The following is a 13,432-nucleotide window of genomic DNA, read 5'->3' as shown; positions in this document are numbered from 1 at the left end:
TTTCTTCCGTTCCGTAGGTTGTCTGCATACTCTGTTGACAGTTTCTTTTGATTTTCTATAGTTTAAATAGGAATGTCTAGGTGTAGTTCTTGGCATTTATCTTGTTTAATGTTCTCAGAGCTTCCTAGAACTGTGGTTTGGCATTTGGCATTAATTTGGGAATATTCTCTCTCAGTCATTATTGTTTCAAATATTTTCTCTGTTCCTCTTTCTTGTCCTTCTGGTATTCCCATATATTTTTAATATACATTTAATGTAATGAATTTTTAAAATAAAATATAACTTAGGAGCCAGGCATGGTGGTGTGCACCTGTAAGTCTCAGCTACCTGGGAGGCTGAGGTTAAGGGTAGCTTGAGTCCAGGAGTTTGAGGTTGTAGCATGCTGTGATCACAATTGAGAATAGCCACTGTACTCCAGCCTGGGAAATAGCAAGACCCACCCCTAAAATGTGTGTGTGTGTGTGATTTGTATGATTTTCCTTATGTATTATAGGTTTATAGCTGTACATGTATGTATAGATACAGAAACATATGTAATACATATATGAATGAAGGAATCACCTTGTGAGAGAGGTAGTAACACTTTTTTTTTGGAGAAGAGGTAGCCGAGGCTCTGAGAGGTCACGATACATGCCTGAGGTCACACAGGGCGTCTGGAATTCCATTTCAAGCCTATTTGAGGAGGGCGCTCTCGCTGCTCCTTTACCTGCTCTTGTGTCCCTAAGTGTGTACTGTGAACTAAGACCCCAGGGTCTGTGGCAGGGAATCCTGGCCCAAGGGAGGCGTAGTCTCCAGCCGGCCCACCCCTGGCTGGGGGCTCTGCGCAGGAAGCGCTGCCGGCAGGGGAAAGAGGTGTTCGGTAGGCAGCAGCCGGGATGGAGGGAAGGCCAGGGATCCGTCACCCGCCTGTGGGCGCCCCGTCCGGTTGCGTCCTGGGTGCGTGCCGCCTACCCGCGGAGCGAGTGCCCGGGAGTCGCGGCCCGGAGCGCCAGGGGCAGCTCCGCCGCGAGCGCTGGGGGTGGGGCCCACTGAGCCTGCCCCCCGCCTTCCCTGGCGGCGCCCCCAGCTGCAGTGTTCCGGGCGCTGGCTTATAAAATACCGGGTTAAGCGGCGACTTGGACCTAGCAGCCTGTTCACGCCATGGCCTCGGGCGGGCGGCTCCCTCCGCAGCCGTCGAGCTCGAAGGTCAGAGCGGTCCATAGCCCGGGCAGGCGTCCCGGGGCGGGTCTGGAGGAAGCAGCCCTGGGCTTTCCTCTCCCGCCGTCTCCGGGGCAGGCCCCTCTGCCCCCGAACACCCAGAGCAGGTGCCCTGGGACCCGCCATCCCGGAGCGGCCTCTGTTTCTGCGCCGTCCGCGACAATGCTCTTGGGGCCCCGGCGCGGAACGGAGCCGGCTGGGCGAACCGCAGACCAGGTCTCCGTCGACGCCCCAGCGCGGGCTCCGCAGCCCGATCCACAGTCCCTCAAACCGCGAAACCTGGAAGGCATCCTGGACGAGTGCCAGCTGCTCCGCTACTTGCAGCTGGCCCAGGACCGCGAGGCCCGCTTGTGGCAGGGCGGCAAACCCCAGGTACCCCTCCCTGCCTCTGGGCCCGTCTCGCGCGCACGGGAGGCGGATAGGCTCCACCTGCACCCGCGCTCCAGTGCTCTACACCTGGAAGCCGAGCCCTTCCCCAGGTGTGGCCTCTCACCAGAGGCAGGAGGCTGGATCCACCGGCTTCTCTCTGGGAGGGCGTCTTGCTAGCAGGGGCTTCGGAAGAGGGCCTGTTTGAATCGAGAAACTCGACCTAGGGCAAAAAGCGGGCGCGCGATGTGGGGGGTGATGGGTGAGCCGCTGCGCCAAAGGGGCCCTGCAGGGGAAGGGACTTCTCACTACTCCTTCCCGGCCCCCACCTTAAGCAGGAGGCTCCTGCTGCTGGGGGACCAGGAGTGGCTGCCAGCGACCTTCCTCGCCCCCCTACCCTTCTTCCTAGCAGGATGAAATCTGTAACGCCTTTGAGGAAGTCGTGCTGTGGCTTCTGCGGCTTCAGAACAACTTGTTCTTCTCCCGGTCCACTTTTAACCTGACCCTCACCATCTTCAGCCGCCTCCTGATTTCGGTGAAGGTAGGGAGGCCCCTGAGGGACGGTGGCAGATGGTGAGAGAAGGAGCTAACCTTTGCTCCTCATTCCTGCTTGAGAGGTGAGGAGTTCCAGATGCTCAAACCAAGGTGTATAAACAAACTTGCTCCGAGGGATAGAGCTGGTGTTGGGAACTCTCCACATCCTACACTGGTTGTCTCAGGGTCATGTGGTCATCAGGGTTGGACTTGGGGAGTGTCAGACGACCTAGCTGGGAAAGGACTTTCTGTGTGATGAGGTAGGATGTGCTTGTCCCGACTTGTCCAGGGCAGCTTCAGGCAAGGATGAGACTGGGTTTCTTGACAAGGTGCCGTATTTCCCACCTCCAGTCCCGAAATGAAGGAATACTGCCCAGTCATCTGCAGTTCTGAAATCAGGAGCATCTTCACTGGTCAGATCTAAAAATGACACTAACATTCTATCGTGATGGAGAAATGGAGCCTTTTAAAAATGGGGGGAAAGCTCATTAAAACAAACGGCGGGCACAGTGGCTCATGCCTGTCATCTCAGCACTTTGGGAGGTCAAGGCGGGTGGATCATCTGAGGTTAGGAGTTCGAGACCAGCCTGGCCAACATGGTGAAACCCTGTTTCTACTAAAAATGCAAAAATTAGCCAGACATGGTGGCCCGTGCCTGTAGCCCCAGCTACGCTACTGCACTCTAGCCTGGGTAACAGTGAGACTCCAACTCAAAAAGAAAAAAGAAAACAAACAGATGCTTTTCAGTTTGTTTCTGGCATTCGTATTCTGCTCAAATGTATTTGTTCCATATTGCAGGTAAAAGAGAAATACCTGCATTGTGCCGCAATTGCTTCCTTGAGGCTTGCTGCAAAACTTAATGAAGAAAATGAGGTATGCATCCTTGGAAGTCCACACTGGGCTGCGTTTGAGGTATAGTGGTATAACATTGGAGCACTCCGGTTTCCTGACAGATCTGTGCCCTTAGGTATGGTGGTCACTAACTTGCCAGCATCTCTGCTGTCCCTTCTATCAGCTTGTCAGACTCTGAGACCCCACAAATGGACAATTAGAACAGCTGAACTGTCCTGGCCCATCAAACCTAGAGACCTGAACTCTTGCCAGATACATCTGGCCCCACTGGTTGAGGGCTAAACAGAGGCATACGCTGTTGAGCAAGGCCTCTCAAACCATGTGATGTAACATCAGCTCCCAAGCAATTATGTCTAAGAAAGCTGCTTGAGGCTTGAGGACTTGGCTGTGTCAATGAAGCTGGTCCTTGGAAACTCTGGGACCCCTCTCTGAGACAGACAGGAGAGGCATGTGCTGGGGGTAAAGTACAAGGCCCCTTGAGCGCTTCAGACATGCCTGGATGGCTGAATTTCACTGTGACATCTGTTGAGGAGGAGATCATCTCCTAATACCCTTCCCGAATTTTCCTCCCTCCCTCCCACTTCTCCCATTTTGGGGATGGTGAAATCACTGCCATTGCCACAGGGTCACCTTTAGCTGATCTCTGGGTCTGAGGAGGCAGGGAAGAAGTTGGGTGTCCAGTTCCAAATCTTCAGTAAAAATGTTTTAAACTCCTCTTTATTAGAATAGAATCGATCCCCAAGTTGCTTTCCTCCAACTAAAAATCAAGTGACCCTTTTTCTGGAGGTTATAGTAATACTTCTGTCATCTGAAAATGTAGGAGCAAGCCTTCAATGTACTTGGTACTTGAATGTTTACTCATAGACAAGTCTTATTAGTCCCTCCATGAGGAAAACCATAGTTTTTCCAGAACTGAACCACCTTCAATCAAGGTTGGAGGAAATGTGTTTAAAGTTTGTGATGCTGAAAAACCCATAGGAGGTTTTATCAATGTGTCTGGTGAAGACTAGGAAGATCAAAAGCACAGTTTCCTCTCTATACCCAGTATCCATGGTAGGGATCAGGAATAGGGATGGGCAGAACCGATGGCTCCTGGAAAGCTTGGAGTGAGTTCTTACAGCTGAATAGGAGAGATGGCAGAGCCCCAGCCTCCAAAGCACCCTTGGGTATGAGCTAGCATGCAGTCGGCAGATCAAGACCTGGTTTCAGAGGGGTACCATGTAATGTTCACTACATAAGTACCTGAGGATTTGACGGATAGCCAAGCTCTGGTTTAGTATTTCTTTCAGAAGCATTTTCTGTGGTAGGCCACAGGAAGACAACACCAAGGTCATGAATGCCCAGTCCCCATGGATAAGAAAACAAACTACTATGACGTGATGTAGGGCTTTGGCCTCTTTATTTTCTTTTTACAGGTAATTCCACAAGTAAACGACTTTATAAAGCACTATGGCTCTGACTATTCCCCGAATGAGCTGCTGAGGATGGAGCTGGCTATTCTGGACACATTGCACTGGGACCTCTATATCGGGACGCCGCTGGACTTCTTGACTGTAGTGAGTAGGAGGCGTTTAAAGAGTTTACCCTCAACTCGTTTGTGCCTTTGGAACAGCTGTTTACAACGTAGGACGGCAAAGCACAGGCGTGCACACGTCCTTGCACATGCACCACAGTGAGGTGACCCACAAGGCTTGTGACATACGGAAGAGTAAAAAGGTATCTTAAATCCAACACAGTTCCACCAGACTCCCACTGCTAAAGAACATTAAATTAACTTTACAAAGATTTTTAGACGGCACTATTATGGTGAGTTTCTCTTTTAAATACACACTGCAAAAATATTTAACTTTCCATTCTATGAATACATAAATATCTGTCTGCTTTTGCTACACTTTACACACATTCACTTAGCTGTCTTTATTCACCTACACACAATCCTTGTTGAGGCTTTAGACCATATTGATCTGGCACTTAAAAAAATATCATACATTAGTTTGTATTTGTTTTAGTTGGGGCAATGATGGTCATCCTTAAGGATATGATTCTGTTAGTAAGGCAAAATTATGCAATGTGGAAATGTCATGGGATTTTGGTTTGTTATGAAGCATGAAGATTAAATTACTAAGGGCTGTTTCTTTACGAAAACTGACCACTGTTGCCAAGTTGCAGAGTTTCTTCTTACCATAAGCAGATACAAGTAACTTTTCTGCTATCTTCATGTTTCTATTTTTCAGAATGGAAACATTGTCATCTAGGTACTCTCCACTCATAATGGCCATGTCAGAAAGCAGACTTTTTTTTCCTCTCTGCAGTCAAAGCTCAGCTTGGCCACAGAATGGGCATTAAGCCTCAAGCCCCTTATGGGCCCATGGATAGGAATGAAAAGGGTTGGGCAACATTTGATGTTCCCTGATGGAAATTTAAATTGTTTGCACTTTGGGTCATTGGTATATGAAACGTATGGGGTTTTCTGTTCTAACATTAAAAACCACGGTCTCCAGTTTCATGCCCTGGTGGTCCTGAGCTGGCCCCATGTGTTGGAGCTGCTGCCTCAGAGGAATCCTTCCCTCCACGTCGCATCCCTGACCAGGCAGCTGCAGCACTGTATGGCGGGCCACCAGCTGCTGCAGTTCAAGGGCTCCACACTGGCCTTGGTCATCATCACCTTAGAGTTGGAGAGGCTCATGCCCGACTGGTGTGCTCCTATATCTGATCTGCTAAAGAAAGCACAGGTAGACATCAACTTTGCCCCAAACCAGGCTCTGTGTTTTGCCCCTTTAGCTGATGCACTGTGAACCCAAAGGGGTACCCTTTGCCCTTGTAGCCTCTGGAAAATGTACTGGCCACAACCCTGGACAGAGTCTACCCAAAGGCTAGGCTTTCTACACTTGGCCATGCTCTATGCACTTGAGATAGAGAACATGTGTTCCCTTCACTGGACCAATGAAGGTGGTCTCTGAGAGTGAGAGAAACTGTATCTCAATGGCAGCCCTTGTAGCCAAGAAGACTGTGGGGTGGGGGGTTACGGGGATGTCCAGCTTAAGAGGAAGAAACTCTGGGCTTAATGCTGGGGAGCATAAATTCTAAACTCCTTCACACTTCACCTTTGTATGAGTATGGTACCAGATTCTGGGGTACCATGAGGCAAGCACTGGGGGTGGGGGAGGCATGGGGAGAGGAGTGTGTCAGAATCCCTCAGAACAGATAGGTTAGGATGGAATGTATAGATTAGTGACAATTTTACTGAGGTTGGAGATGGATGTCCCCGAGATGGTAGGGTTAGTGGTCCTTAGTTAGGTGGTTGGACCTTCCTGAACTTGCTTCATGCTAACATTTTGGCACTCAATGGCCAATTTCTTAGAATGTACGATGGTTCTGCTTCAAGATGGCCACTCTATTCTATACAGGTTGGTAATATGCAGTACAGCTGCTGCAAAGAACTTGTAGTGCAGCAGCTGAGAAGTTTTCAGTCATCCACCTGCACAGACAGCTTTGTGCCACTTGCCAACCAACCCCTGTGCCTCCACCCCAGCACCTTCAGAGCATAATGTGAAACCTCCTTGCTTGGACTACTGTGAGTTCTTTGGCTTGTTATGAATCCTGTAAAAAGAAGGGAAGGTGGCCCTGGAAGAGAAACTGAGAAAAAGTTCCCAACTGGGTCCCTGGGGTGGGGGGTGGGGGGGGGCGGAAGGAGGGAGGGAAAGGCAGGCTGTGGTCAGTGGAGGTCAGGGTGGTCTGAGAGACCATGACTCTGTTTTCCCTTTTTCTCTTCTGGGCTGAAGCCAGGGAGCATGAATGAATGTTCAAATGGCAGCTTGTTTTTCCTTCCTTCTCCGGCAAGGGTTGGCATTGGCCTCAGAGAGTGCTGGAGTGTGAGACCAAGAGGCAGGCCTGGCTCAGGGCTGAAAGGCTGGCACTGGTTCTGACTGATCAGTTCTTGCTGCTCTACCTGCCAGAGCTGGCCAGATCCTTCCAACTTCCCAGGCCTATCCCAAACATCTATGCAGTGCTTCCAGTCCCAACTACCCTGCCTGTCACTCCTTAACATGGGACAGTCTCTGCAGACACATTTATCCAGACATGGCCATGACTTATGTCTTCCTTTTACAAGGACTGGATTATAAAGTATGCTTTGTGTAATGCAACTTGAGAAAGCTTTAAGCATATCTTTGCTTTGTTACTCTTAAGCAAAGTGGATTAAGTTATTAGTTTAACTAGAGGGATTTTGCGCTAATGAATGGGTATTACAGGCTAACACCTGTGATGGGAGGCATGGCTCTGAGCGCTTTCTGTTGGGATGAGCAGGTTCTGAGGCCGAGCCGGCTCCAACCACAGTGTTGCCAGGAGGAGGAAGTGACTAGCATGGCTGTGAGGAGGAGCCAGCTGCCTCTCTCAAGCTGTGCTACCACAGAGCCATTCTCTAAGCAGGGGAGTGCAGCTGACGAAGATGCCAGCTGGGCTTGTATAAGTTGTGTTGGGGACATGAATGACTGAGCCACACATTCAGAGGTGGTTTGTGAAATCTTCCACTGTGAACTTTTTTTTTTTTTTTTTTTTTTTTTTTGTAAATTTGCTAAGCCATAGGGTGGGAGGGGAATGATTTACTAGGTGCAAAGCCGTCAAGGGCCAGATGTCCTATAATTGTCTGTATTATAGAGTCAGTATACATCTCTATTTTTTCTTGACACACTTTTGCTTGTTGGAGCTTTTGTTAAAAATAAACTTTAATTGCTTCCAATCCTGTAAGAATCTTATTTTGCATATATGAGCTACCATGCATTTAGGCTTGTGAGAGTCAGATACATTTGGAACACTACTTCCTAGGTCATATCAAGAACTCTCCTCTAGTTCATCACCCGTTTTACAGATGGAGATGCTGAGGCCATGCTGCTCACAGCCACAGCTTCCAGTGGTAGCCATGAGTGCTCTTTGCCTCCTTCCTTCCAGTGTGAGTGGGAGCACAGTGCGTGAGGCAGGAGAACATCCCGAGGGCCCATGCCAGCTTGGGCGTCCTGGGCTTTGGGGAATGCCGGAAGACATCTGGGCTGCTTAACCAGGTGGCTCTAGATGTCAGCTAGATTCCCAGAGCTGATCCAACTCAACCTCTTAGAGAAAGCAGAGGGTAGATCTGTGAGTTCTGGGATCTGTGAGGGTAAGAGACAACCCTCCGCTCTGCTCTTCTGTAAATGATAGAAATCTTCTATAGGGAAGCTAACTTTTTTTTTTTTTTTTTTTTTTTTTTTTTTTTTTTTTTTTTTTTTTTTGAGACGGAGTTTCGCTCTTGTTGCCCAGGCTGGAGTGCAATGGCGCGATCTCGGCTCACCGCAACCTCCGCCTCCTGGGTTCAGGCAATTCTCCTGCCTCAGCCTCCTGAGTAGCTGGGATTACAGGCACGTGCCACCATGCCCAGCTGATTTTTTGTATTTTTAGTAGAGACGGGGTTTCACCATGTTGACCAGGATGGTCTCGATCTCTCGACCTCGCGATCCACCCGCCTCGGCCTCCCAAAGTGCTGGGATTACAGGCTTGAGCCACCGCGCCCGGCGGGAAGCTAACTTTTTATTCCCAAAATCACACTTGCAGATTTTAAAAGGTCGTGTGTGCTTTTCAGGTTTGTCTTGTGGCCCCAGGTCCCATCTTACTTCCCTCTAATATTCTTTTCTGATATTAGGAACTCCTGTCCCACCTCAACCCAGAGATTGGGAAACATTTCTCAGGGATAAATATAGATACAATCCATCTTCCTTTTGACCCCACCTGTAGAAGGGATTGGTGAAAGAGTGAGGCTGAAGAAAATGGTGATGGAAAAAGCTCAGAGGCAGATGCTATGGCATAAATAAAGGTAGGTAGGCTCAGGGAGGAACAGGGCAGGGGGAGCATCATGAACCTGTCTTAAACTTGTCCAAACAGTACTTCCCTGAAATGAATGAGCCAAGTAATTTGATAATATTTCTACCACCTAGGAGGCCCTCCTCCATGCTGGCTTCCTGAAGAGTTTCTGTCCTTCAAAGCTTGGTGAATACTTTGCCTCCCTGCTACCTGCCTTCCCACAGGTGGAGCTGAGCTATACCTTCTTTAGGGATGTGTGCACACCACTCTCCCTGCAGAAATCCCCATCTCAGTCCCTATTTTCTCATTTTCGTCTTCCCAGAGTCTACCTAGCACTCAGTGGAGAAAGCTCCTTAGCAAACCCATGTACTTTTTACCACTTCTTTCAACCACCAGTCTGCCCTTCCTCAACCAAACTTTTGCCTGTCCCCTAGGGCTTTCAATCTCTATAAAACTGTCTCAGGTCCATCGGCCTACACCATCCAGCTGTGTACTTTAACACTGGCCACACTTCTACCACTTTTTCATCATCCCACTGAGATGCCAAGGAGCAGCTGTAGCCCAAGAATTAAGGGTACACACTGCCAGTGTTCAAATTTCCACTTCTCCAGTAACTTGCTATGTGACCTTGGGTAATTACTTAAACCTCGGTGCTTCTGCTATAAAATGGGGAGAATAATGGTCCCTAATCATAGGATTAGGATGAGGATTAGAGGAGTTAATGCATGGAATGTGGTTCTAAGTGGTCCTGGCACTCGAGTGTTAGTAGTCCCCTGGCAAGCCTTTTTGCTAAGGAGGAACACTCCTAGAGGGCAGGTGCTCCTTCTCTCATGTCCTGCACCCAACAGAATGGGACCCAGTAAAGATTTGTGGACCACAGGCTGCACCTTTACCTTCCTAAGTGTGACTTTCCTATGACTCTTCCCTCCATCCCCCACCTATCCAAGAGCCTTTCACAGATGCCAGTAGCAGGGTTTCCTATTAAAACAATTCCTACAGAAGTAGATCAACCTCCACAAAATTCACAGAACAGACAAGCTGTATTTTACCACAATTACAGCAGATTAATGGGCTCAGGAAACTTGTTAAATCAGAAGAGCTACTGCCCAAAAAAGACACCACAGAAACTCAAAATAAATGCAAAATTTAATGAAAAAAAAAATGAGTACAAAGTGAGTGGAAAAGAACAAAAAACAGTCAATGAATGCAGGAGTAAATGAATTAACACGTGAAGCAATTTTAGAAAAGCAGGTTAATGTAACAGTCTAGCAAAGCCACACTTCCCTTGGGACTCTTATCCATGAACCCCACTTAACAGGGAACCCACATTTAGACATACGCAAGCATATGCAGTCAGTATGCACAATTACAAACCACCTAGATCAGGTACCCACAACTAAAAAGACCATATATCCCCATTGGCCTGGGACAGTTCCGGTGTATGCCTGTTGACCTGGTGTAATTAACAGCATCCTCTTGCTCAATAGTCCCAGTTTGCACAACAAATTATATGGTGATTCTTCTACCCCAAACCAACATGATTTATGAAAGACATGACAGTAAATGCCAACAAGATCCTGTAAGACAGCCCTAATAATGCCAACAAGTGACAATGAGAAAAGGAGGGGTAAATGAGACCCTGCAGACACGGTCACATTCTATGAGGGCTAGCTTGTTAAACAGTGCCAAGTTTTAAGCTCACCCTATGCACCAAGGTTTAATTTGGTCTCGGCTAAAGATGACAGAATTCTAAACACAAACAGCAGGGGAAGAGGTACGGTGAGGCTTGCTAGAGGGACCTGTGGAGGCAGCTCAGACTTCAGAAAATGCAAGTCTGTCAAGTCTGTCAAGTGTCCCTAAAGATACCAGGAAGGCTTAGACCCACAGGCAAGCAGCCAGCCATGAGTATGGCCTTTCGGTATACCCAGGGTGCAACCTGCATGCCACAATGTATGAATGGCCAAATCTGCCCACTCCAGAGTCCCAGGTTGGCCCATGAATCAGGAATTCTCATTTCTTATGTAACCAATGAACCTGCTGGGTCACCAGGCCTCATCTTTAGAAATACATTAGCTGAGAGAGGCTACCTTAAAGGTCAAGTTCTGACCCAACTGAATACACTTTCAGACATAAAACTGCCCTAGAAATGAGCCACTGGCAGCCCACATTTGCCCTGGATATGCCAGTTTACCTTTTTAGATAACCTCAATGAAGCATCAGTTTTCAGTCACAACCAGATGCAGACTTCCTGTGAAGCTAATGAAGCTTAATCTTCAGGGCCCCTTCCAAGGCCCTGTACCTAATTTTACATTAACATTGTTTTTCTTAAGTCTTTCTAAATAATTCAAGCTTCCAGCTCCACAAAATTTAGATCCATTCCTGGTCATGGCATAAACACTTGGAGAATTGTCACTGGAACCTGCTCTGCTGCTGAAGCATGGAGCATCTCGCAGGTAAAAGCTGCCTCTTCCTGGCCGTGCCTCAGTGGACACACACAGCTCACCCCTCCACCTCTCCCTGAGCAGAACATCATCTCAGGGACACAGGAGGAAGCCAGGACTTGGTCCTGGAGATCAATAATGCAGGCCAGGCAGAAAGGGGGAAATGGCCATGCGAAGGAAGATAGGGGCATGAAAAGCAAACTACCAATTCCATAATAAATTAGCACAGCTTCCTGAGGCTTCCAGCCAGGGAGTATGCTAGACTATGAGCTCCTCGAGGGGAACGCTGTGCATTCCTCTGGGTAGCTCCAGTGCCCAGCACGGTGCTTCAACATTAAAGCTACCCTGTCTTTCATCTAGTCATTTTCCAACTCCAATTTTACCAGGCCATATTCTCAACATTGACACTCTCAGTGGCTTGTAAACCTACAGGAGCATAGAAGAATCAAAGCTGCTGGTATGCTAGTACTTCCTTAAAATATTCCCCTTTGGAGTGCAGCTGAAGGGGTAAGCTCCTTTGCTGCTCATTTTCCCCTAATTGCCTATATACATCAGATGCCTTCATCTCTTCACCCTGTGACCCAGCCAGGAAAGAAGCAATGACTTTGAGGTAACAACCTTTTTCCCACTGAGCACTCTTTGCATTTGGAATACGCAGGATTCGCCCGGGAGTCTTAATTGGAGTCAAACACTTAACACACACACATGGAGTTGGTCCCTGTTTACAGGTAGCACCTCTGGGGCACAGACAATGGCTTTGGGCTGCTGTTCCATTTACATTCACAGTAAAAACGTTGGACATGGTCTCGTTCATGTTCCACTTCCATCCATAAAGAAATGCCAAACACTGTCATGACAGGAAGTTTATTACCCACCTCTCCCTGTATATGATAGGCATACTTTATACACAAGAAAGGTTTAGCGGTATTTTTAGTTTTTAAAAATCAGGGAATCTCTGTTACTTATGAAAATAATGGGAGAGGATATTATTTGTCTTGAGGCTGGTGCCAAAATAAATACTTAGAAGTGTTTTAAAGTTACTAAAATTAAGGTCTAGGTTAGAAAAATTAAAATGAGGGGAACTGGGTGAATTTTGCAGCATGTATACCAGACCACGCAGCTGCACCTAGGGCACCATGTGAGTTGCCATCTCCACGCTGAACAATTAGGCCTAGCATCCCGGCTGGGGCATCCCGGCTGGGGCCTTCGCTAGAGCGGCACATAACTGCTCCGTCAGGGAATAGTGACACTGTAAATGGAAGACCAGCCACTGGCTCTGAAAAAAATAAACCTCGTCAGTTTTGGATTCCAGCATTCATGGCTTTTACGTGTTTGCATAGAGAGGGGTGGCCCCCCAGGCCTGGGGCAGCCTGCGGCCAGGGTCGGGTGGGGGGAAGCAAGGCTGTAAACACTGGAGTCTGTACCAGCTCCCAGTCCGTCCTCACACCATGTTATGGGAGAAGGGTCACAAGGTGTAACTCAAGCAACTTAACACATGAAAGTCTAAAGTCCACTCTTGACATGTAAGTCTGTGCGTGCGTTAACTGAAAAATAAAAATAAAACAAACAAAACAAAAACAGACACATTAAAAGATACGCAGACCAAATCAAACAGAAGCAAAAGACAGCAAAAGATGGACACTGAGAAAGGGCAATCAGTTTGGCATTTGTGATCAGCAAAGCAGAGAATTCACTTCAGTTTGTGGCATCTCAGGCTGAGGGTCAATGTCTGATTGGGAAGTAATTTTGCAAAAAATTTGGATTAAAATTTAAAGAATAAGTACAACCAATCAGAACCACTCAAATAAACGGTCACGAAAAACACCCCTGCCCCCATTCCAAAAATGCACTCCCACTCACACTAGTCCCTTCACCAGGGTGGCACGAAGGAGTGCTCCCAGTCACCCAACCTACCCCACTCTTGGCCTCCATGGGGCTGTCACAGGAAGAGAGTTTTCTCTCCCAGGGACCAAACTGACTGAAGCTTTCTAGCATGTCCAGCAAACAGAAAAGACCTGTTTTCCAGGCCGAGGCCTAAAGAGCATACCATGGGGCCCAGGCCACATGGGAAAAGCAGGGAGACCAGACACTAGTGACAAGCCACACCCTGGGGGCTGTGCTGGTGTCCTTTCAGCCTGCCTGCACCCACCTTCACCGGCCCTCAGACCCTGAGCTGGCCACAGATCCTTGTCTGCAGTTTCTACAGCTTATTT

General features: G+C 48.2%; 2 protein-coding genes across 10 annotated transcripts in view; one reads left to right on the top strand and one right to left on the bottom strand.

The window, feature by feature from the left end:
* The first annotated feature begins 1,114 nt into the window (after window positions 1-1,114).
* Window positions 1,115-5,204, top strand: CCNI2 (cyclin I family member 2). The gene is made up of 6 exons (XM_074401696.1): window positions 1,115-1,569; window positions 1,973-2,104; window positions 2,896-3,009; window positions 4,365-4,509; window positions 4,562-4,665; window positions 5,184-5,204. The coding sequence occupies exons 1-6, from the start codon at window positions 1,141-1,143 to the stop codon at window positions 5,202-5,204; spliced, it is 945 nt and encodes a 314-aa protein (XP_074257797.1). The 5' UTR covers window positions 1,115-1,140.
* SEPTIN8 (septin 8) overlaps window positions 4,332-13,432 on the bottom strand; it is a 60,320-nt gene continuing 51,219 nt past the window's right edge. For 3 of the 9 annotated variants that reach the window (XM_074381565.1, XM_039467446.2, XM_039467473.2), the window contains exon 10: window positions 9,907-12,495. In XM_074381565.1, the coding sequence (XP_074237666.1) occupies window positions 12,453-12,495 (43 nt within the window). In that variant the 3' untranslated portion in view covers window positions 9,907-12,452. Of the gene's footprint in view, window positions 5,667-9,906; window positions 12,764-13,432 lie in introns of those variants that run through there. The other 6 variants (XM_074381566.1, XM_039467512.2, XM_039467549.2 and 3 more) reach the window with 3 other exon arrangements.

Source organism: Saimiri boliviensis, chromosome 1, assembly GCF_048565385.1.
Source record: "Saimiri boliviensis isolate mSaiBol1 chromosome 1, mSaiBol1.pri, whole genome shotgun sequence".
In the NCBI taxonomy this organism is placed as follows: Eukaryota; Metazoa; Chordata; class Mammalia; order Primates; family Cebidae; genus Saimiri; species Saimiri boliviensis.
The sequence above is the reverse complement of the archived record's forward strand: the minus strand, read 5'-3'. Positions and strand labels throughout refer to the sequence as shown.

Bases quoted from the DNA above. Each gene is read 5' to 3' on its own strand.
- CCNI2 (XM_074401696.1), top strand. From the start codon at position 1,141: ATGGCCTCGGGCGGGCGGCTCCCTCCGCAGCCGTCGAGCTCGAAGGTC. The intron at 3,010-4,364 runs GTATAGTGGTAT...TTCTTTTTACAG, and splicing joins CACACTGGGCTGCGTTTGAG to GTAATTCCACAAGTAAACGA. The intron at 4,510-4,561 runs GTAGGAGGCGTT...CCTTTGGAACAG, and splicing joins GGACTTCTTGACTGTAGTGA to CTGTTTACAACGTAGGACGG.